Genomic DNA, 22,927 nt, shown 5'->3' on the forward strand with positions numbered 1-22,927 from the left:
TTTTCTTGCTTGCAAATAGATAAGAGATAAGAATTGACATGAACCTATGCATTTTAGCCATGTAGAGAAAAATAACTTGGTATCTAATCCACACATAATACACATGCGATTCGAAGTGTAAAATATACAAGGACAACTATAGTGAACAGAGAATAGGTGGGACGTGCGAGTACATAACATTAGTTCTTCAAGAAAGCTTTTGCATAGATATTTTCAATTTTTTTCTCCTTTTCTCTTGTTAGCTGTCACATCACATATATGAATGCCGCCTTCAGTTTTTTCCTTCTCCTTTCTTCATCTGCACTCTTGCAATCATGGCATGCAAACGCACATTTGTACCGCCGGTGGCCCGCCCCCTGCCGGCCGGCCAACTGACCAGCCACGGCAAAAACCCGAAACGACCACACGTGCCACCAGGAAACACGTGTGACCTGTAAAAAAAGGCAGAGCCCACAACGACGAACATATGCAAACCCTACGTAGCTAACTAATCAAGCTATCCAATTCGAAAAAAAAGCTATCCAACCAAACCATGTCTGTATGTTTTTCTTTTCGATGCTAATGCTATGAAAACAATGCTTATTTGTGGACAAGTGCGTGCAATGGGACACGTATATACATTGTTTCTCTGGCAGCAGGAACAGGTTATTTGGAGGAAATGAAGGAAAATTGTGGTGGTTTGCACAGAGGCGTGGTGTTGATGTTGCTCTGGAACTGATGACGATGCTCTCCGGATCAAGCGCCGAGCCGAGAAGCAGATGTCAGCGCCACTGCCTGGGCCCACACTTTGAGCCTCGCCTTGACTTCCTTGGGATCATCTCCTGTTCCAAAGTTTAGGAAGCAAGCACATCTGTCAGCTTCAACTTGTGAGACAGATTTACGAACGCTACAATTTATACTCTAGAAGCTTCCATATTATATATCTGTAATAATACAAACTAGAATAGCTAATGAGATATTTATTCAAGGGTACCTTTCAGAGATCGCTATCATGGTATACAAGGATATTAAATATTAAAATAGATAAACAAGCAAACAAAATACATAGGTATGCACTAGATAATTTATGAAACGGTGAAAAATTAAATCAAGGAAAGCTTTTATTACAACAGGCAATTTAAATTTAGCGCATGCAAACTTTTGTGCGGTGTACATTACAACTCGGAGAAAAATAATACTCCCTCCGTCCATTAATAGATGTCGAGAGATTCGTCTAAATTTGAATGTATCTATGAACTAAAAGTGTCTAGATACATTTGAATTTAGATAAACTTTTGACATCTAAAAGTAGACAGAGGTAGTACTATGCAGAAGTGATTTTTACAAACATTGTCATGTGGTTAACCATTCCATGTATGTAATAGATAATTTTACTTATTAAGACTAAATTAGGGTAAAAATAAGTATAAAATTTTAGTATAAACTCTATTTATCTAGATATTTTAAAGTTATGATGGCTCAATGGAAAACATCGGTAACCTACAAGTGAGAAAATGATTTAGAACCGTATATGCATGGACATTGTGGATGACTGAACATTGCATAAGGGGAAAACTAGTGTTTGTTTTAATAAAATATTAGGATATGAAAGTTAGTTTGGATTGAAGTCTAAGTTAACTTTTTGTTATGTTTGTCTGGGAATAATTATGTAAAAATATTGAAAGCTCCAATAATCTTAACAAAAATATACAAGTTAAAAAAAGAAATACAAGCGAGAAAGTTTGCAACAGATCATCCAATCATTTTGTTTGCATAAGTATCTATATATGCTACTCTGTGTGACATTCCACCCACACCGTTCGCGAATGCTTGGCACGTTTCTTTGTGTTTAGTGGCATAAATTATGCCGCAAACCAGCGTTATAGTGTCCATTGTCCTGGTTGATTATGAACGTGAGTACTAGAAGAATTAGTAGGAAAAGTGCGTGGCACGATCAAGGCTGGGCAGCAAGCGGAAATTAACCGGCTAGCAAACGTGGCGAGCATACACTAGCGAGCACAAAGCAGCGGCTCATCCAGGGAAGAGGGAGCATGCCGAGGACGAATTGGCCAATGATGCCGGCTTGGTGCGAAAGCTACGGACACGCCACTAATAAATTCTGTGCACGCGCGGGCATACGTACTTTTGGCCGAAAAGACTTGCGAATCATGCGCGATGTCGCAGGCGCAGTGCAGTGCCCGGTAAGTCAGGCCAAACTCGGTTTCAGCTTCAGTGCCACGCGCGCGCGCGCGCATGGTGAATTGCCATTGCCAGATGGACGTACATGACGAACTAGCCGATCGAGGAAATTAAGCGACCGGTAATTAAGCGAGTTGATCGATCAAGCTACGGGTGATGGAACGCTCCGAGCTTCCAAGTTCATGGTCGCGGAACGAGCACGTAGGTTAGCTACTGTTTCTGAACTGTGACGGGGCAAAATTTTCTTCCAAGTCGACCGGCCAGTGATTGTCCGTACGGTACGAGTAACACCGCTATGGAAAATTAATGAGGCAGCTCGTGGTCATAACTTAGCAGTGGTTGTGGTGCAATGATTGGAGGACTTACCGGGGCTGGAGATGCGCCAGCTGCCGCCCGAGGCCGGCGAGTTGCCGCCGCTGCTGCCGGTGTCGACGGCGGGGACGGCGTAGCTGGGGATCTCCACCGTCCAGTCGCACGGCAAGTCGAAGCCGAGGTCCTTGCAGGCGCGCAGCTCGTCCATATCCATGGCAACGCCGCCGGCCCGCGCGGGGGACTCGCCGCCGCCCTTCCCGCCGACCAGCACCGTCGCCTGGTCGCCGCGCTCTCCCAGCTCCCGCCGCTGCTTCCGTATCTGCCACGCGCGGTCCAGCCACACCTCCCGCATCATCCGCTGCCGACGGTGCTGCTGCCTGCGCATCTCGTGCGGCCCGGCCCCGCCCGGCCACCGCGCCGCCGCCTCCGTCTCGCTCGCGTAGTCCTTGGAGTAGCCGTATCCCCACGGCGATTGAGACTGAGACGGCGCCCCGCGCTCCGGGGTGCCCGGTAGGGACGCCGAGGAGGGGGGCTGCAGGTGTCCCGGGCTCCCGTACGGGTGCCACGGCCGGCTCCCGTACTCGCCGTGGGCACCATCTGACCTCACCTCGTCGTCGTCCTCTTCATCTTCGTCATCGACGCCTCTGCGCCCGTCGTCCTCGTCGTCGGCGTCGTCACCGTCGGATCCGGCGACGGAGAGGCGGGACATGCGCTTGCGCACGTCCCAGTCGTCCTCATCGTTGTCGTCCTCCTCCTCCTCGACGAGCTCATCCTCCTCGTCGTCGTGCTCGATGAGATCCCGGAGCCTCGGCAGCGCGAACGTCGTCGTCTTTGTGGACGTTGACGGGGACGCCATTTCGATCCGAGCAAGAGTGGAGGAGGGGGAGAGGACTCAGGTGAGCACGACCCTGACAAGTAAACGATTTGTTGGCTAGCTTGTTCGTTAGGTGCGTGTGTGGAAGGAAGCAAACTGACAGGATATGCTCACTGGCTGCGACGTCGATCGCGTGTTGGTCTTGGTTTATATATTGGCCTCAAGTGGGGGAAGCTAGCCCCGCCATTTTCGGGTTCGACTGTAGACCGTCTCCATCAAATTCTCGGCGACCTAGCTAGCATGACACAAGCAACAATATGGGCTGTTGTGCTATAGCAAGACTTCTTTTTGGAGCTTTTTCGTGCATTTCGAAGGCAACGGTCAGGATGCAGTCGACGGCAGATTCTTTTTATTTCAAAACGAAGGTAAAAGATTTGCCCAGAAGAGAGTTGTCCAATTGTTTTACTCTAAAAATAAGGCAAAAACCGTTACAAACTTGTCATGAATGCATTACTACTCCCAACACAAGCCACCACACCACAAAAAAAGCATACATATATAGGCTCCCAACACGACACTCTTACAACATACCGACAAAAGTGTCACAACATCACCAAAGTGCCCCCATAGACTGATGGTAGCTCGAGAAAAACACACCAGTCATTCATCAAGCAATAACGAATGCATTTCCTGCGGTGCCACTCATTTTGCTTTCTGTACTTGTTTGTTTTTACATTCCATGACTGGTCTAGCGTCTAGCGCCACCTCTATTGCACTTATCCCTTCTTCGATTTTCCTTCAAGAGACACACATCCATCTTGTTGGAACAAGGGCAAGCAACAGTCAAAGTGGTGAGGAAATCGCATATCGCGTTGGCGACAGAGCCTCAGGCACAAGTGCCAATGCTCTGTATGAAGCAATTGCATCACTTGTAGGAACCACATGCCCAATGGACACAAGCAAGAGATAGAGAGAGAGAGATTGCGGCATCCACATCAATACTCTTCCTGAAGTCTAGAGATTAGCTCGACGGTAAAACCACAACCAAGATCTCGAGCGATTCAACCTCAAGCAACGGGCATAGGCATAACCGGTTCTCCACACAACTCCTCAAGCTCATGCATGAGCTACAACACCGGAGCGATGACCGCCCAGCTGGCCCTAGCACTGGGAGAGAAACAAACATGAGGACATGCTCCACTCTCGTCTGTGGAGACAACATTAGACACAACCAAAGGGCGCAGCTCAGAAGCTATATGTAACACAGATGATGTCAGGGAGAGCCTATCAAATGCAGCCTCAATTCAGAAAGCTCTCGGTCCATAGCATTCAACCTTTCCATTGAGTCAATGGCGTCGCGTAGAGGTTGGACCTTCTCCTCAAGCCATAACAAGGGCCTCAGAGCGCAATAACTTAGTCTTCCCCTACAAAGCAGACCACATCGACATATCCACCGAGGCCATAGAGCAAACAGAAGCCGAAACAATCGACGTTGGACGAAAAGCCTTAGATGGGAGCAAGGCTTCTACCTGGGACCAGCGTGGAGTTGGAGCTTGAGAACGCTCGGCTGGTGAGGCGGGGCAACGCCGATGCATCAAGGCTTGCCAACATGATGAGGGGGCGCCAGGCGGTGTGGCACTCACGTGCCCGATGACCACTCTCAAGACATCGGAAACACCAGATTCTGTATTTTACATTACTGAACAATACTATTTGGAAGATTTGTTTTTGGCAATCAAGTCCACTGGTTTGGTTAGGTCCGTTGAATTTTGTAAAGCTGGGATAGGAAACATTCTTCCACAGCTAGTGGACATGGAATTTCCTTTGAATTTTAATGGGAATCATGCAGTTTAAACAGGTACTTGATGCTTTATTTAGTTTAGAGTTGTGGACTACAGTAGTTCGGTGGGCTTAGAAAGCCTGATTTGATATGATATAGTAGTATGTTGATTACTTCCGTTAGGCAAACATCAATTATGTTCTCAATAGGCAAACACCAATTATGCTGCGTAAACCATGGGTATATAGGCATGCATTGCATGATGTAATTGTCCTGCTGTGATGGCCGGCCTGTCAAATATATTTAGTAGCTCTCTCCAATCACTGTTCTGGGGCTACCTAGCTAGCTATATCTAGTCCATTCCAACTCGACCGACACACTTGCTAAAAACCTCTTTTGATTAAATTTTTTGATTGCTTATCATTAATCACATATACACGTGGCACGTGTTCTAGACACACATTTGCTGCGATTAATGCCGCGAAAAGCAGATCCAAAGCTGGTGCTATGTGAAATTACTCAGCCACACATTAGTATGCATGCAACCCAGCCGACTGAGTTACCTCCTCGACGATGGTCAAGCTTGTCGCTCGTTCATCTCGAGGGTTGCCACATGCCTCTCAAGCATGCATTTCCTTAACCAGAGGGAACAAAGTTAACCGCGATGCAACAACTCTTAATTTCCCTCTTCCTTGCAGTACGTCGAGAACAATTTAAATCACTTGAACATCGTCACACAAAGGCCAAAAGAGATTCTTTTCTACTGCGATAAAGTACTCCGATGAAGTACTAACTTGAATAGACCTTGTTCTAGAACACCAAGGATAGACGACAGGATCGATGGACTCGCGAAGCAACAGCCGAGGGCGGCCGGGGCTACGTGCGGAAGGAGATGGATCGGAATCCCACCGGAGATTGCATACGTGGCACGAGCCAAGAAGGCGGGAGTCTCTGTCGGGAGGGGAGGCCGGCACGACGGGTCCCGTAACAACACATGGCACTACTAGCTGTGCTCTGCCAAGTCAATGGCCGCCCCAAGGACGAGGGCGAGAGGGTCGGTGGCCACGCGGACGCTATTGGGTTAGCTTCGGGCATAAGATTCCGCTACGGTTAGATTAGCATTATTAATTTGGAATTAATTAGCTCTGAAACGTGGGGTCACGGCCGTGCTCACGGCTAAGACTGCTCATAGTGAGGCTGCTCATAGTGGAAAGTAACATAAGGTAGTGTCATGCATAAGTTACTAGTCCATGTTACTATCTTCATAGTGGAAAGTAACTTAGAGATGGTATCATGCAAAGTCTCATTTATTAGTTTGTAGACTCATTTTATCTTGGGGTGTGTGATGTTATGGTAACATAGCTAGTTACCACCTCCCTCTTTTTTTTTATTTATTGCTATGCCATGTCACCAAAACACCTTGAAATGTGTGATGTTACTACCTAAGTTACTCCCACTCATGGGCGGAGCGCCTTGGAGGCGAAAGTGGGCTACAACCCCCCCTTCCATAAACGTGACTAGGCTTAATCTGCATCGGCTGTGTTGTTTCCTCGACAAGATTTTGTTTATTACGCTTCCAATCAAGCACAGGGCCAGGAAGGAGAAAGAGAACAGCCACTCAATACGCGAGGTCCAATTTAATAATAGCAGCTGATGGGGTCTGACGGGCAGTGCCCAATTTAATAGCAGTAGGTTATTTTTATTAACCTGCGGGCTTGGGCCATCGCCTTATCCTTCATGTTTTTTTTCTTACTAGCCATCGGGCAGTTCTTCAAGTTAGCTCCTGCTCCTCGATCTACTATTACAGATAGAAACACAAGTTTAGTATGCTAATTCCGTAGGAAATCAAGAAATCGCTGCTTACATTTGTGGATCTTAGTCAAATAATATATTTTTCATATCTTGGTTGATATGTAAATTCCTTAGTAAATCAAGAAATTAGGTGCATTTTCAAGCTTGAAAATCATGACTTACTGTTACAAATGAAATTTCAGAAAAATTAGTGTGAACCTGTTAAAAATATTCACGTAAAGAGTTTATTTGGCGGCTAATTTTTTTTAGCCCCCCCTCTACTTTTGGCCACGCTCCGCCACTGCTCCCACTATGAGCAGTCTGAGAGTAACATAGGTAGTAACATCACACACCCCAAAGCATTTTGGTGACATGGCATGACAATGAATGAAGAAAGAGAATGGGGTGGTAACTAGCTATGTTACCATAACATCACACTTCTCAAGACAAGATGAGTCTACAATCTAATAAATATAACATGCATGACACCATATATATGTAACTACCCACTATGAAGGTAGTAACATAGGATAGTAACATGCACAATGTTACTACTTTATGTTACTCCTCACTATTTTTTTCGAGAATGACGGGGGGATTACTCCCCACCGTTTGTGATTTTATTACCCTCGAAGTGACTAGGCAGTCAGTCCATACAAAGATTTACAATGCGACAGGGATCGGCAGGGGGTGGGGAGAGAATAAAAAAGAAGCACATCTCAATTACATGTTACAGGAAAGAAAGAAGGATCGGAGGGAGTCTAGAGGTAGCCGGTCTTCCTCTTTGAAGCGCCATCTCCAAACAGCCAGGTCCTCACAGGCCCTACGAATGACCAGCTGGCGATGCAGTTTCTATTGTTGAAAACCAAATCGTTCCTGGCCTTCCGGAGAGACCAAAGCAGCACAGCCATTCCAACCCGCCACACGTCCACAGGGAAGTCGCGAGGCTGAGCAAGGTCCCAGAAGGAGAAACGGTCAGCAGGGATATCGACCCCAAGGCGAGCCCAAACACCAAAGGCAAGCGTGCAGTCGAAGAAGATATGACGTCCGGTCTCCTCGGTAGGACAGGCGGCGCGGATCGCCGAGGGAGCACAGTTCTTGAAGAAGAGGTTGGCGCGGGTGCCGAGCCTCGTCGATGTCGGCGAGGTAGGCGAAGATCTTCAGCTTTGCGGGGAGTCGAGATCCCCACGCAATACAAGCTGAAGCGTCAACCGGCAGCGCCGGGGAGAGCAGGCGGTAGGCGGCACGCGAGCTGAACGGCGGGGCCGAGGAGGTGTCGAGGGAGCGGATATCGTGGCCATTGCGGAGCGACGTGGCGTCGATGATCTGGTGGACGATGGCGAGCTCGCGGGCGGCGGCAGAAGACATGCGCGGCTGAAGAGAGAGACCCGAGGCAAGAACCACAGCGACCGTCGCGTTCGGCCGCGTGCAATGGGAGAACAGCCGCGGGGAACCGGTCGGCAAAGCTCCCCCAGGCCTCCACTTGTCCTTCCGTAACGCAATGGAAGTACCACTAACAACGGAGCACCGAGTGATGGAGCGGTAGAGCGGCGGACATTCCAGCAACAATCTTCTCGAGGAATGATGGAGTAGATGACGTGTCCCCAAGGTCCGAAGGCGAGTGAAGGCGGAACCAGTCCTTCCACGGAAGACTCTCAGGCTGGTGGAGTTTGTGGACGAAGTTGAGCAGCAAGCACCTGTTTTGCCGGTGGAGATCCCTGATGCTGAAGCCACCCTCCTGTTTAGACAACAAAGCTTTGTCCCAAGCAATTAAACAACGAGCACCCGAACAAGAATCCTTGCCGGTCCAAAAGAAAGCACGGCACCTTTTATCTATACTTTCTATCACACCACGGGGAAGCAAGTACGAACACATGTAGTAAGTAGCAAGATTATTAAGAACTGCATTACACAACAGAAGCCGACCACCCGAAGAGAGGAGGAGAGCCCGCCACCCAGAGAGACGACGGTCGAAAGATTGGATCAGCGGGGCAAAGGCGGAGATGGGGAGTTTTGTGGGGGAGAGTGGCAATCCGAGATAGGGTTGCGGGAAGGAGGAGATGGGGCACCCAAGGGTGGCAGCCATCCGATGAGCATCATCGTCGCCGACATGCATGGGGATGAAGCACGATTTGTGAAAATTGATGGCCAACCCGGTAGCAGCGGCGAAGTCATCGAGGACGAGTTTGAGGTGGGAGACCGCATCATGGTTGGCCCTACAGATGATGAGAGTGTCATCAGCATATTGGAGGACGGGACAAGGCAGGTCAGGCGAGAGGGGGTGGCCAATCAAGCCGTCCCTCCAAGATTTACGGATAAGGCGTTGAAGGACGTCCGCCACGATGATGAAGAGGTATGGAGAAAGAGGGTCACCTTGCCGAAGCCCATTGCGGCAACGAATCCAGTCCCCGGGACCCCATTGAGGAGGATCGCAGTGTGTCCGGTGGAAAGAATGCGGGACATCCACTCGCACCAGCGTTCGTCGAAGCCCCTAGTTTTGAGAATGGTCAGGAGGCTGTCCCAGTTAACGGAATCGAAAGCTTTTCTGAAGTCGATTTTGAAGACGACGGCGGGGGCTTTTTTTAGGTGGCAACACCGAATGAGGTCCGCAGCGTAGACGATATTTTCAGAGATACGACGCCCAGAGAGGAAGCCGGTTTGATCGGCATCCACAAGAGAGTGGATGGCACATTGGAGTCTAGAAGTGAGCACCTTTGTGATAGCCTTCATGACACAATTCTGGAGGGAAATTGGCCTGAAGAGAGAGGGATGGTTAGCAGCGTCTACTTTTGGGAGGAGGACCAGGAAGGCCCTGTTGATTCTTGTGAGGTCAATGGAACCATCGTAGAAGGAGGAGAAAACTCCAAAAACGTCCGAAGAGACCAAGTCCCAAAAGGTGGAGAAGAAGGAGGGGCCGAAGCCATCAGGCACGGGGCTCGACTGTTTGTTCATGTCAGAGAAGGCCTTGCGGATCTCGTCGTGGGAAAACGGAGTACTGAGGGAGGCCGGGAGGGCCCTAGAGTTGTAGTAGAGATCAGCCAGGTTAAACCGCCACTCACAATTGGTGACCGACCCGAGGAGGGTAGAGAAGAAATTTTTAAGAACAACCGCTTTCTCAAGGTGGGAGGAGGTAGTGACACCATCGACCTCCAGAGAGGGGATGGTGTTACGTCGAAGGCGACACGTAGCAGAGGCGTGAAAAAATTTGGTGTTTTCGTCCCCTTCCAAGGCAAATTTGATTTTTGCCCGAGTTTTCCAGTAGATTGCCCGCTCTTTAATAGAGAGGTGGAGGGCATCCATAGTAAGAGAACGGAGGCCATTCTCCGCGTGGGTAAGGGGCCGAGCTTCCTCAAGGAGGTCAAAGAGGTTAATGAGAAAACGACAGTCGTTTTCCCGCTCAAGGTGGGGGGTGGTTTTTTTTGTCCATCTCTTGCAACTCAGCCTACACTGGCGAAGGCGGGCCACAATTTGAGAGGTAGGATCACGGCGAGAGGTAGAGGTCCAAGCGGTCGAGATTGATGAACGGAATCTATCGTGCAGGGCCCAGGAAGGCTCGTACCTAAAAAGGCCATGTTTAGGAATGGAGGTAGAAATAGACGCGACAAGGGGCACATGGTCCGACGTGTCCCGAGCGACAGAGGCAAGAGACGAGGAGGGGAAGCGATCGTTCCAAGCATGGTTGATGAACACACGGTCAAGCCGAATGAGAGTAGGGTTCTCCCTTCGGTTGGACCAGGTGAACAGACGGTCACGGAGCGGAAGCTCAATAAGGGCAAGCTCATTGATACACTCGTTGAACATGGAAGCCTCACTGATGGAGAAATTGTCGTTATTCCTATCGGAAGGGTTACGCGTAAGGTTGAAATCGCCAGCGATGAGCCAGGGGACATCCTGAGCAGGCTCGTGGGTGGTGAGCTCAAGAAGAAAGGCAGCCTTATCAGCACGGTCGCAGGGCGCATAGACATTGGTGAAACGCAAAATCGAGCCATCGGCGTTGAAGGAGAGGTCGAGAGAGATGATGTGCCGGGAGGGAGTAGAGTGGGAGAGACTGAAAATACTGCAATCCCAAGCGGAAACGAGGCCACCCGAGGTGCCCACCGCATCAACCGAGCAAAAATTACGAAGGGAAGGGGGAAGAAAGGACGAGGCCTTAGAAGGAGGGATCGGACCCAACTTGGTCTCCTGGAGCGCCAAGATATTTGGCCGGGCCGCAAAGAGGTCAGCGGAAACGAAGTGCACTTGTCGTCGTCACCTAAACCACGTACGTTCCAGGAACCAGCAACGAAGCAAAGATTACTCATATAAGGAGACACACAGACACCGGAAACGAGCGCAAAAGGGAGCCAGCATGGATTACGTGGAGGCACAAGGCCATTACAGAGTCTAGATTGAACGAAATAAATAAAAAAAGGGGGCGAAACTCCAGCAGACAGGCCTGCAATCTGAAGGAGCTGTTCCAGCTGGTCAAGCTAACGAGCCTCGCAAGGCAAGGAGAAGGGGGGACGCAAACGGCTCCAGCCGCACCACCATAGGAGCGATGAACGGACAGATGAGCCTGGTCACCAAGAGTTTGAAGCATCATCCAGAACCAGAAGGCACCGCTGCCCCGTCCGTGACCGCGTCAGGATCGACGCCGCAGACGGCAGCAATCGCCTTGAGGCGCTGCAGAGGGATAGGGCCTGGGACTCCATCCCCGAACCCTGCAGCCTGAACTGCAGCGCGGAGACGAGGCGAGCCAGTGGAGAGGTTGAAACGCGAGGCCTTGACAGCCTTGGCCTTGGACAGCATATTGACGAAGTGGTCCGGCTCCTTCGAAGCAAGACGAGAGCTGCGACGGGCTTTGAACGCCGAGTCGACGGCACGCTTGCGGCGGACGCGCTGCTTGCGCACGGCGTCCTCGTGCTCATCTCCGGCAGCCGGAGAAGGTCACAGGTGGGTGCACTTCGCCGTCAGCGAGGGCAGGGCCAAGGCTGGCATCAAAGGCAGGCACCAACGGGGTAGCAGGGATGGCCAGCGTGTCATACCACTGCAAGAGAAGGGGGGTTTGAGGTTGGGCAGGGGGTAAAACGAGCTGAAAAGCAGAGGAGATGGGCTCAAAGCTAACCTGGTCGGCATCAAGGCCTTCCTCCGGGAACTGAGCAGCCAGGCGGCGAGCCAGAACCTTGTCCCAGAGCTCAACGGGGGTGGCTGAAGGAGGAGGGGCACTCTGGGAGCCAAACAAAGGCTCGGAGTCGAGGTCGTTCACGGGAGCAGAGGACATGGCGGCTTGCCTGCGTGCCACGATCCTCCCCCACATCTCCAAGACAGAGGAGCTGGGCCTGACATTCGGGGGCGATGGCGGCTCGCCGAAGACAGAGTCCTCGTCGATGTCACTCAGTCTAGCCTCCCGCCGGCCACCACCAGAAGAGGGCTCAGGCTCAACCCCACCCAGGTCACCAAAGTGGCCTGAGGAGATGGAGGACCCGTCCTCCTCAAACGACCAGGTACGAACCACCCGGATGGACACCTCCGTGCCGGAGACGCCGTTGGCATCGCGCACGAGCAGCGCGTGGGGGACATCCCGGTCATCCTCCAGCTTGATCACCAGCCTCACCGCCGAGTAATCCCCTTCACTGAGACACAGGGGATCAATGCAGCAAACACTCCCAATGGAGCGGAATGCTGTACGAATCCCCACCTCGTCCCAATGTTCGGGAGGAAACCCGGTGGCAGAGAGCTGCGCGAAGTAGGAGAACCGCCACACGAACCTGTTCGGCCCTTCTTCCGGGCGCTCAAGCCTGATGGAGTGGCCGTCGAAGTCGAGGGGGAAGAGCTGCATGGTGGCCTCACGCACCTCAGCGGAAGGGAAAAGCACCATGAGGGCGCCGTAGTCGCTGGCCGCAAGCCCAACTTGGGGGTTGCCGCCGCGTTCCTCAAAGGCACGTCGGAGCAGGTGTCCCGGCGAGTCCGAGGCCGGCACGATCAAAGCGTAGGCGAAGCGGCGGCCCCCAGACTCGGGGTGAGCCGGGGGCATGAAGATCTCCGCGAAGTCCGGGCGCACAGGCTGGACGTCCTCCGCGTCGGCCACAGCCGCCGCCGCCTCGGAGGAGGCCGCAGGACGCGGCAGGGGGGCGAAGGTGGGCGGCCCGCGATGCCCAAGTGGCGGAGTCGGGGCAGGCTAGAAGAGAGGCGCGCGTCCAGCAGGAGTGGAGCGGCTGGAACCGCCCGCGGAGGAAGGAGTGGAGTCGGGAGGCAGCCCGCGAGGGTACGGCGTGGGAGGGCGAAACTGGGGAGGGCGGTTGCGCTCCAAGTCGACGTGTCTGGGGGCGGCATGGATGGGGCTGGGACGCGGGGACGGCGGGGATGCAGACCGAGGCCGGGAGAGGCGCAGCGCTCCCGACAACCTGGAGGAAGGAGATGGGAGAGGATCAGAGAGGACGGACAGGTCGGGGGCAGAGGAGGAGTAAGTCAGGGGAGGCAGCTCACATGATCGACGCTTGTGGCCGACGCGTCCACACGCAGCACACCGGAGGGGGTCTCGGCACTCGCCCACGACGTGCTCCGGGGAGAGGCAGCGGTAGCAGAGAGGCCGGCCTTTGATTGGGGAGAAAACAAGTCTCTTGCGCGGGGTGGGTTGCCTGGGGGAAGAAGAAAGCAGGGCTTCCTTATAGGAGCGGGGATGGGTGGGCACGCCGCTCGCCGGACTGCGCGGAGACAAGACAGGACGAGGTTCCGCAGCACCCGACGTGCACAAGGCATTCTCCTGCTCTGGCAGCGGCGCCTGGCCGGGAAAAGAGGTCGAGGCCTGAAAGTTTGGGGCAGCAGACGATGTGACGAGGCCTGGCGAGGACTCGCACGCGCAGGAGAAGAGCTCACGCGCCACAGCATATCCAGCGGTACAGAGCGGGCCGTCGACAGGATTCGCGGAGTTAGGCGCTGATGGCGAGCGGGATCGCGGAGAGGAAGGGGAGGAAGGGATGGAGGCGCCGCACAGGAAAAGTTGACTCGTGGGGGAGCAGATAAGGCCATCGCCCTCTCCGGAAAGAAGTGGGGCCTCGGGCGGATTGTCCAGCAAGGTGGGTCCGGCACGGTCAAGCGGTGGAGGCACACCGTCAACGACAGTTATTGGCCCATGGGCAGAAGAAGCAGAGTGAAGGCGCCCTTGCATCTCCGGCATCCACGGCGGCAGCTGCGCCACCGCCACGGCAGCGTCGGCAGCGGAGCGGTGGAGGAAATACACAGATTTCCCCAGCCTAACCGACCGGTGGGCAACAATAATGTCACGGACAGCGGAGGAAGCAGCGATGGAGGAGAAAATCCCACCTCCATGGCCGGTGACAGAGAAGCAATCGGGATGCGCCGTGAGATTAAAATTCAGGGCGTTGATCACACAGAAAGAATTGATGCGAGGGGAGAGGCAACCAGGCGTAATCCAGAACTGCGCAAGCTCGCACGAACTAGCACGGATCGACCTTGCAACCATGGTGTGAAACATAGAAAGGATAGAGTCAAGAAAGGCGGCACCTGGGGACAGGTGCTGCACGCCGGCGACTTTCGGAGCAGGCGCGGGTTCGAGGCCGGTGGCTGCGCCGTCGTCGTTGCCAAGGGGCGCCGCGTTGTTGCCCGTCGCGGGAGGGCGAGCCGCAGCACTGGGGACTCCGGCCTCCCTTGCATCAGCCATTGAGGTGACAGCCGAGACGGTGGGAGGCTGGGCCAGGATCAACAGGGGCAGCGCCAGGGAAGGTGGAGGCAGGAGGAGGCTTGGGTGGATGGAACCTAGAGCTAGGGCGGGGGCGGCGGCTGGCGAGGGAGCAGACGCCGGCGACGCGGAGTCGCCCACGCAGTCGCCAGAGACCCTCTCACTCATTTCGATTCCTCGGGCCTAATAGTTGCAAAATGAAGTGCTCTTACTCCTCACTATGACTAGTCTAATGATATTTGGATCGCGATAGTGTACGATGGCTTCAGGATTGTAGCCAGTAAGCTAACTAGGGTGCCTACATTGCAGTTATTTTCACTTGGCTTTCATAATGGTGGTTTATGTTACTAGAGAATTATAAGTATTTCATGTAACATTCGTATAACTGAATGCACACAACCGTTAAAAAACTTAGCAACAAGGAAACTAAAAGAGTGAGAATGCACCATCGTTTTTTTTAAAATATAAAACACCATCGTTTATATAGCTAGAGCTGTATACCCCAAGTTTTGGGGTAGTACCGCTATTCGATCAACCATTCAGGTGAAATGCCCGGTAAAAAGAATCAATTTCCGTTCCTTTCTCGCGTGTGTTGTTTTATTGGTTATCCCAGATAGTCCACGATCCAATCTTCATCAGAAAAGAGAAGAAATACGGTGACACTTTTTTTGTGAGAGAGAAGACGATGACACTTGGATGTGTACCCAGCCACCAATAATTATACAGTATAATGCGTCTATACGCTATCCTTTTGAAACGGCAAAAATGTTTATGTATCCCTTGCAGAGCCAATAATTAACGTGTGTGCTCTGTGTACACTCGAAAACAAATATATCAAAATGCGGTGCATGCTGCACACTTGAGAATGTTTTTAGAAGTTTGAATCAGTCTCGTATATTAAAGAAATTCTTCATTGCCTTTTGAAAAGGTGAGGTGATTAGATAATATAGGGAAATGATATGTACACCTGAATTATTGGTCACAGCCAAGGTAGAAGAACTTCAAACCTTTATTTTTGTTAAATAATGTTCACTCCGACTTGTAGTATATTTTATATGTGGGTAATACAACAGCTCCTTAGAAAAAGTATAAATGAGATATGCCAATTTCAATGGTTGACAAAAAACAACAACCATATATGATCTGAATAGCAACTTATAGAACTAATAGGCCAACGGAACTCATCCTACGCTATGGTAGAAATAATCTCCACTAGAATGTAAAATTATTGAAAGGATACATATTTGATACGGGGAAGACTTTGGATATGATCAACTTTTAGATAGGATCTATGAGAACAATTTTTTTGAAAAACATTCTCAAATATTTTGAAAAAAAATAGTAACACACGTTTGTGTTACATATGCAAGGACAAAAATTTGCATCTTCAAGTTTGACATACACTTAGAGAACCAAAAAAGATAAATTTAGGTGTGAATAGTGTGAAATACTATTCAATCACATCTGACACTATTCACGGTCGGATTGTCTTTTTTTGTTTCTTAAAATGTAGATCAAATTTTGAGCTGAAATTTCTCGGAGTTGTAGATACAGTCCATAGGGATGTTTGTATATTATTTTCAGATTTTTCGCATGTTGAAAATATGTTTTCTATGAGTTGATCCTATGATCCCACCTAATGGAGAGATCCTATACAAGTTTCTCCCGATTTGATATAAAAAAATGCGATAAACTGACAAATATTATGTATTTGTAATTCTAAAGGGTTTCTTGTGTGCTTAGTGAAGGCAAATATAATTGTTGCTCTTGGATTAATTTGATCCCACGTTGGGATTATATAGTACAGGAGACTTGGCTGCTAAGTAAATAGATTACAAATAAGGTAGGACTCTTTTGAGTCGGTTTGCTCTAGACGTGTCCTAATCATACACGTCTAACACCCCCCCGCAGTCGGAGCGGGAGCACCGCGGACGTTCAGGCTGGAGCGGAACTCGGTGAAGATAGTCGATGGCAACCCCTTGGTGAAGATATCAGCGTACTGCGAGGATGTGGGAACATGGAGAACACGAACATCTCCAAAGGCTACACGCTCTCGAACAAAATGAAGATCAATCTCCACATGCTTAGTGCGTTGATGTTGAACTGGATTCGTCGAAAGGTAGACGGCGGAGATGTTGTCGCAGTAGACCACAGTAGCTCGCTGAAGTGGGCGACGGAGCTCAGAAAGGAGCTGACGTAACCAACATGCTTCAGCAACTGCATTAGCGACTCCACGATATTCTGCCTCCGCACTCGATCGGGAGACAGTTTGTTGGCGCTTAGATGACCAAGAGATCAGATTGTCACCAAGGAAAACCCCATACCCAGAAGTCGACTTGCGGGTGTCGGGGCATCCAGCCCAATCGGCATCAGTATAAGCAGTAAGTGATGTTGGTGATGAGCGATGTAGCTGCAGGCCATAGTCGACGGTGCCGCGAAGGTACCGGAGAATCCGTTTGACCGCATTAAGATGCGGCTCTCGTGGGTCGTGCATGTACAAGCAGACCTGCTGAACGGCATAGGCGACGTCCGGGCGGGTGAACGATAGATACTGGAGAGCACCCACCAAGCTCCGATAAGTGGATGGATCAGCGACGGGGGCGCCAGTAGCGCCAAGCTTGGACTGTGTGTCAACCGGAGTGGAGCATGGATTGCACTCAGTCATTCCTGCACGGTCAAGGACGTCGAGGATGTACTGCCGTTGAGAAAGGAACATGCCAGTAGGAGAGCGCGTAACAGCAACACCAAGAAAATAGTGTAATGCTCCAAGGTCCTTGAGAGAGAACTCGCGCTCTAGAGCTGTGATGGTGTGTCGAAGGAGCTGCTCAGAAGAGGCTGTCAGCACAATATCATCAACATATAATAGCAGGTAAAGTGTCTCCGTGTTGCGTGTGTAGATAAACAGAGAGGGGTCTGCACGGGAGCCAACAAATCCAAGTCGTAGAAGATGGTCGGTGAAGCGGCTATACCAAGCTCGCGGTGCTCGCTTAAGCCCATAGAGAGACTTGTTGAGGCGGCATACATGGTCGGGCCGGGAAGCATCAACGAACCACGACGGTTGTGCACAATAGACAGTCTCGGCGAGAGTACCATGGAGAAAGGCATTGTTGATGTCGAGCTGATGGATCGGCCGGTCTTGAGCGACGGCAATGGACAAAACTGTCCTAACGAGTTGCCGGCTTGACGACCGGACTGAAAGTCTCACCGTAGTCGACACCGGCGCGTTGGGTGAAGCCCCGGAGCACCCAACGTGCTTTGTACCGGTCTAAGGAGCCATCTGGTTTGAGCTTATGACGAAATATCCATTTGCCAGAAACAATATTAGATCCAGGTGGTCTAGGCACAAGATCCCATGTCCGATTGTTTTGCAGGGCTGTAAATTCATCGACCATTGCAGCATGCCATTGAGGATCCTTCAGAGCACCACGGTAGCTTTTCGGAAGCGGACTAAGAACATCAACATGCAGATTAAGGCGATCAACAGGCCGAGACATACCACGTTTGCCACGAGTGTACATATTGTGAGTATTCTCGGCAAGGGGAGGGCCAACCGGAGCCAGAACCACGGGAGGAGGGGGAGGTGGAGGTGGGTTAGGGGGAGGCGTGGGTGGCTGGGGGTTAGGCTGAGGCATGGGTGGCTGGGGTGGAGGGTTTGGGAGGATGGGTGGCAGCTCATCAAGGAATGAGAGATCAATGGGAGTAGGTGGTGTTGATATTTTGGAGAAAGGAAATGAATTTTCATCGAAGACAACATGACGGGAGATGATAAGTTTGTGTGTGGAGAGGTCGAGGCAGCGGTAGCCGCGGTGAGAAGAGGAGTATCCAAGGAAGACACAGGCGGTCGTGCGAGGAGCGAGTTTGTGAGCTGTGGTAGCGGAGAGGTTAGGGTAACAAAGACATCCGAAAACCCGAAGTTGGTCGAGAGGAAGAGGGAGGCCATAGAGAACCTCGTGTGGGGTGCGGTGCTCGAAGGGTTTTAGTGGGGTGAAGGTTGAACAAGAAAGTGGAAGTGTTAAGAGCTTCGACCCAATATATTGGAGGCATGCATGCTTGGAAAAGAAGTGATCTAACCATGTTGTTTGTAGAGCGAATGACACGCTCGGCTTTACCGTTTTGAGGGGATGTGTATGGGCAAGACATGCGTAGAATGGCACCGAGGGACATGAGAAATGTGCGGGCAGCAGTATTGTCAAATTCACGACCATTGTCACACTGTAGGGATTGAATTGTTGTATGAAACTGAGTGGATACATAGGCGAAGAAGTTTTTGAGTGTTGGGAAAGTTTCAGATTTCATGCGTAAGGGAAAAGTCCAAAGGTAATGAGTGAAATCATCTAACACAACTAGGTAGTATTTGTAACCGGATACACTAGGAAGAGGGAAGTCCACAAATCGCAATGGATTAGTTGAAAAGGTCGAGTAGTGTGAGTAGATGATGAATCAAAAGGTAGACGCACATGTTTCCCTAATTGACAAGCATGACATAACTGATTATCGGTAGCATTTTTATTACAAGGAAAAGAAAAAGCACTTGCTAGGTGCGACAAAGCTTGACTACTAAGATGTCCTAGACGACGATGCCACAAGGTTGCTGATGATGTGGTGGTGGAGAATGCGTGCGCGAGGGAGGCCGGCAACCGAGAGGGGTAGAGGTCACCGGAACTATTGCACCCGACGATCTCGTTCTTGGTGCGGAAGTCCTTCACGAGAGAGACCAAACGGATCAAACTCAACGAGATAGAAGATTATCGGTTGTGAATTTACGAACAGTAAATAAGATTTTTAATTAGGTCAGGTGTAACTAAGACATTGTTAAGAGAGAATGAATGGGTAGGAGATGAAAGAGTGGTATGACCGATGTGGGTTGTGGGAATAGTTTGGCCATTGCCGACGATGACATGTGGGTAAGGAGAGTGAGAGGTGAGGATGTGAGAGAGGTTACCCTGATTGCCGGTCATGTGAGCGGAGGCGCCTGAGTCCATGAACCACTCATTCGAGGATGGTGGTGTCAGGGACATGGTGTTGAAAGCCTCGCATGAGTTGGGCTTGGTCGAAGGATGGCGGTGGTGCGGTTGGATTGTATGTGGGTGCGGGTGGCGGGGCGGATAGCGTCGCTCCCGGCGTCCATGGTATAGCTGCTCCCGGTGGCCATGGCATCGGTGATGTAGAGCCATAGGGCCATGGAGGCGGCGCCGATAGCATGGCATGATGAGCCCGAGGCAGGCCAAGAGGAGGTGGCCGTGGCGGTGGTCCCGGCCACAGCCTGGATTGACCCAGCCCAAGGGTTACGCATCGACGGCCGGGGAGCCTGCGATCCCTTCCCGGATGTGTTGGGGGTGCCGCCGCGTTGTTGGGGAGACGCGGAGTGGACGTAACGGCACCGTGCGCCAAAGCGACAGGTTCCAAAGCGCCGGAAGTTGCGGCGGACTTCCGGGCGCCGCGGAGGTCCCGTATTTTCGGCGAGGGCCACGCGGTGGTGGAGGTGTGGGGGCTCCGCGCGCGACGAAGGCGGACGGGGTCGAGGATGACTCGGACTGCTGCTGCAACGTGAGCTCCTCGAGTAGTAGAGATGAGCGGACGTCGAGAAACGGCGGAAGGGGACGCTGTTTCAGGAGCAACGTGCGCATGTACGCAAGCCGAGGTCCGAGACCGCGAAGCGTGTTCCGGACTAGGCGTTTGTCGGTGATGGTCGTGCCCAGCCGCATTGAGCTCGTCGGCGAGAACCTTCGCTTGCGGCAGTAATCAGCCACGGTCGGGGAGCCCTGTTGGAGACCGTGGAACTCTTGCTCGAGGTAGGAGGAGCGGGTGTCCGCGTTGTCGTGGTAGATGTTGGAGAGGCGCGTCCACAAGGCGTGTGCAGGCAGTGGCGTCGTGGTGTCAACGATCATGGCGAGAAGCTCGGGCGCGACGGCGCTGTTGAGCCATGACCGGACGATGGCGTCGTTGCGGGCCCACTGTGGCGGGGGGTCCGTGGGGTAGGCATCCTCGAGGAGATGATCCTCGAGGGCGTACTTCTCAACAGCGTCGGAGAACATGCCGCGCCATTGGAGGTAGTTGGAGGTTGAAAGCTCGAGGGTGACCGGCACGACGGCACGGATGCTCTGGGGAGTGCGGCCGCGAGCGCCCAGAGAGCGGCCTTGGCGGTGGCCTCGGCGGCAGCGGCCGCGAGATCAGCGGCGGAGGGCTCTGACGGCGCCATAGGTGAGGATCAAGAAAACCCTAATCTGATACCATGAAGGCAAATATAATTGTTGCTCTTGGATTAATTTGATCCCACGTTGGGATTATATAGTACAGGAGACTTGGCTGCTAAGTAAATAGATTACAAATAAGGTAGGACTCTTTTGAGTCGGTTTGCTCTAGACGTGTCCTAATCATACACGTCTAACACTTAGGCTTGGATTGGTCTAGATCCTCTTGACACCACGTGACCCCGTTTGAAGTTGGTTAGAGAGAGGCGTCATAGGATGGACCTAAGGTCTGTGGTCATGGCTTGGGAAACTTCGACCAAACTTCGGATATGATGGTGCTGATCTCGCGATGTTCTCCATGCCAAGGGAGGCCCCATTTGCCTGTGGAGAGGTCACCGAGTTCCAACGCGACATTGAGCAGGCATAGCGTTGGCTCCGAACGAACTGAGGACTTCCAAGGCACCTTGGTGAGGTTCCATGTTTGGTTGTGACAGGTTCGGCTTCCTCGAGGACCGTTTCTAGAGGGACAGTGTGAGGATCGGCATGGGGCATGTCCCGTTCTTGGTCTTAGTGTGCCAAACCTCAATATGGTCCTCCTCGTTGGCCTCAAGTGTTCCACTCTTCTTCCTTTATCGACTAGTGTTCTTACTTTTCTCGATCAAGGGCAGGGCTCACCCAGGACTTGTTTTGGCACACCCATATAGCTTTGACTTCACACTATGGTTAGCTTCTCATAGACGATGTCACTATTGTCATCGCGCATACAACACAATAATAGGAGCTATCAATAGATAATGAGCCACATTCATAGAGAGAGTATGGGGTGGCTATGGGGGCCTTACATCCAAGGTTGTCGTTCACTGACAAGTTGACATGTTGATGTTTTTTATAGATTCGACCGCCTCGTTAAACACATCTTAATCCTATGTTCGGATAGGGTCATGACTAGCGAGACTTAGACTTCTTCCCAAATTCACCGCCCGAGGCTAGAAAAGCGGTGCTTGAGACTTCTTGCCAAGTACACTCTCGAGCTATGAGTAACGAGGCTTGGAAATCTTTTCCAAGTTTGCCACTTAGCCCCCTCTCCTCTAAGCCTTTCAGAGGTCCCTTGGAAGCCTCTCCCCTTGCTTTGTATTTTTTGAGCTTCCTTGAGTTGAATTCAAGTGAGAGTGAATGGTTACATGCCTTATTGGTGGGCCTTGACAAATTCTAACGTACCCATGAGGGAGAGAGAAGTTGGAGGTAGAAGGGTAAGACTTATTCCACTAGCTAGTGTCTATGGTACATCTCCCCTCATCCCTGCATCATATGTGGGCTTCTTTCATGTTGAGTCATCTCGCTGGCTTTTTCTTTAATATTATCACATTGAACTTGTTGACCATGGCTATGAGATTGGACTATGTTTGACTTGAATTGGCCTTGATTATTACCATGTGGATGCCAGGTAGGACTTGATAGGACCTCCAGGTATACTCCCACAATGAAATTATGTGATTTTTAATGTAATACATGAATATTTATTTTACATCGCATGACCATTTATCTTGAGACACATGAGTAATTATCTTTAACTGCATGGATCCTTGTGTGCTCTTACTAGGTTATTTTGGGATAGAGCCAAAGAGATAGAGGGAAAATGTGGGAGTACCCTTGCGATACGGCGAAAATTACTAAGTAAGCCATACCGCCGCTCGGTCTACCTAGATTATAGCGTCACATCAGGTTGGCTTAATAGTCGATATTGTATCGGAAATCCAAGTCGGCTCTCAGGTGCATGCAGATGAAAACATTGTTTGAAAACTCATTTTAGAATGTCCAAAAGTTTAGGAAAAAATGCGTATACGTCCGCGCATTCTATGCACACAACTTTTCAAGAGAAAAAAAATGATTTTTTTTGTCTGCATAAAAATTTCGATGCTCCAAGATGACTATTCATGGGATTATTTTTTATCTTTTTATACAAGCCACATAAAAATTCCCTTTACCCAAAAAATGTGTGCTAACAATGAATGTCCGGTTGTAACTGGCCTGAACCCTAGCCGTCTCCCGTCTCTGCTCTCAGCCGCCGCCTCAACCCTAGCCGCCTCCAGTTCATCCTCCTCCATAGATTGGTTCCCCCTCCATCGGTCGGCTTCGCCCGCGTCGGGAGGAGTGGGGAACCCGATCTATGCGTGGAGTTTCAA

General features: G+C 51.1%; 1 protein-coding gene across 1 annotated transcript; it reads right to left on the reverse strand.

Annotated features, from left to right (window-relative positions):
* Positions 1–635: 635 nt before the first annotated feature.
* On the reverse strand, positions 636–3,472 carry LOC124667389 (bromodomain adjacent to zinc finger domain protein 2B-like). The gene is made up of 2 exons (XM_047204680.1): positions 2,545–3,472; positions 636–821 (listed from the first exon to the last, which is right to left on the reverse strand). The coding sequence occupies exons 1-2, from the start codon at positions 3,344–3,346 to the stop codon at positions 736–738; spliced, it is 888 nt and encodes a 295-aa protein (XP_047060636.1). The 5' UTR covers positions 3,347–3,472; the 3' UTR covers positions 636–735.
* Between the last annotated feature and the right edge of the window lie 19,455 nt (positions 3,473–22,927).

The sequence above is a fragment of the Lolium rigidum genome, chromosome 6 (assembly GCF_022539505.1).
Source record: "Lolium rigidum isolate FL_2022 chromosome 6, APGP_CSIRO_Lrig_0.1, whole genome shotgun sequence".
Lineage (NCBI taxonomy): Eukaryota > Viridiplantae > Streptophyta > Magnoliopsida > Poales > Poaceae > Lolium > Lolium rigidum.

Excerpts from the sequence above, each read along its gene's own strand:
- LOC124667389 (XM_047204680.1), bottom strand. The coding sequence starts at position 3,346 with ATGGCGTCCCCGTCAACGTCCACAAAGACGACGACGTTCGCGCTGCCG. Across the intron at positions 822-2,544 it reads CTGGCGCATCTCCAGCCCCG|GAGATGATCCCAAGGAAGTC; the intron begins GTAAGTCCTCCA and ends ACTTTGGAACAG.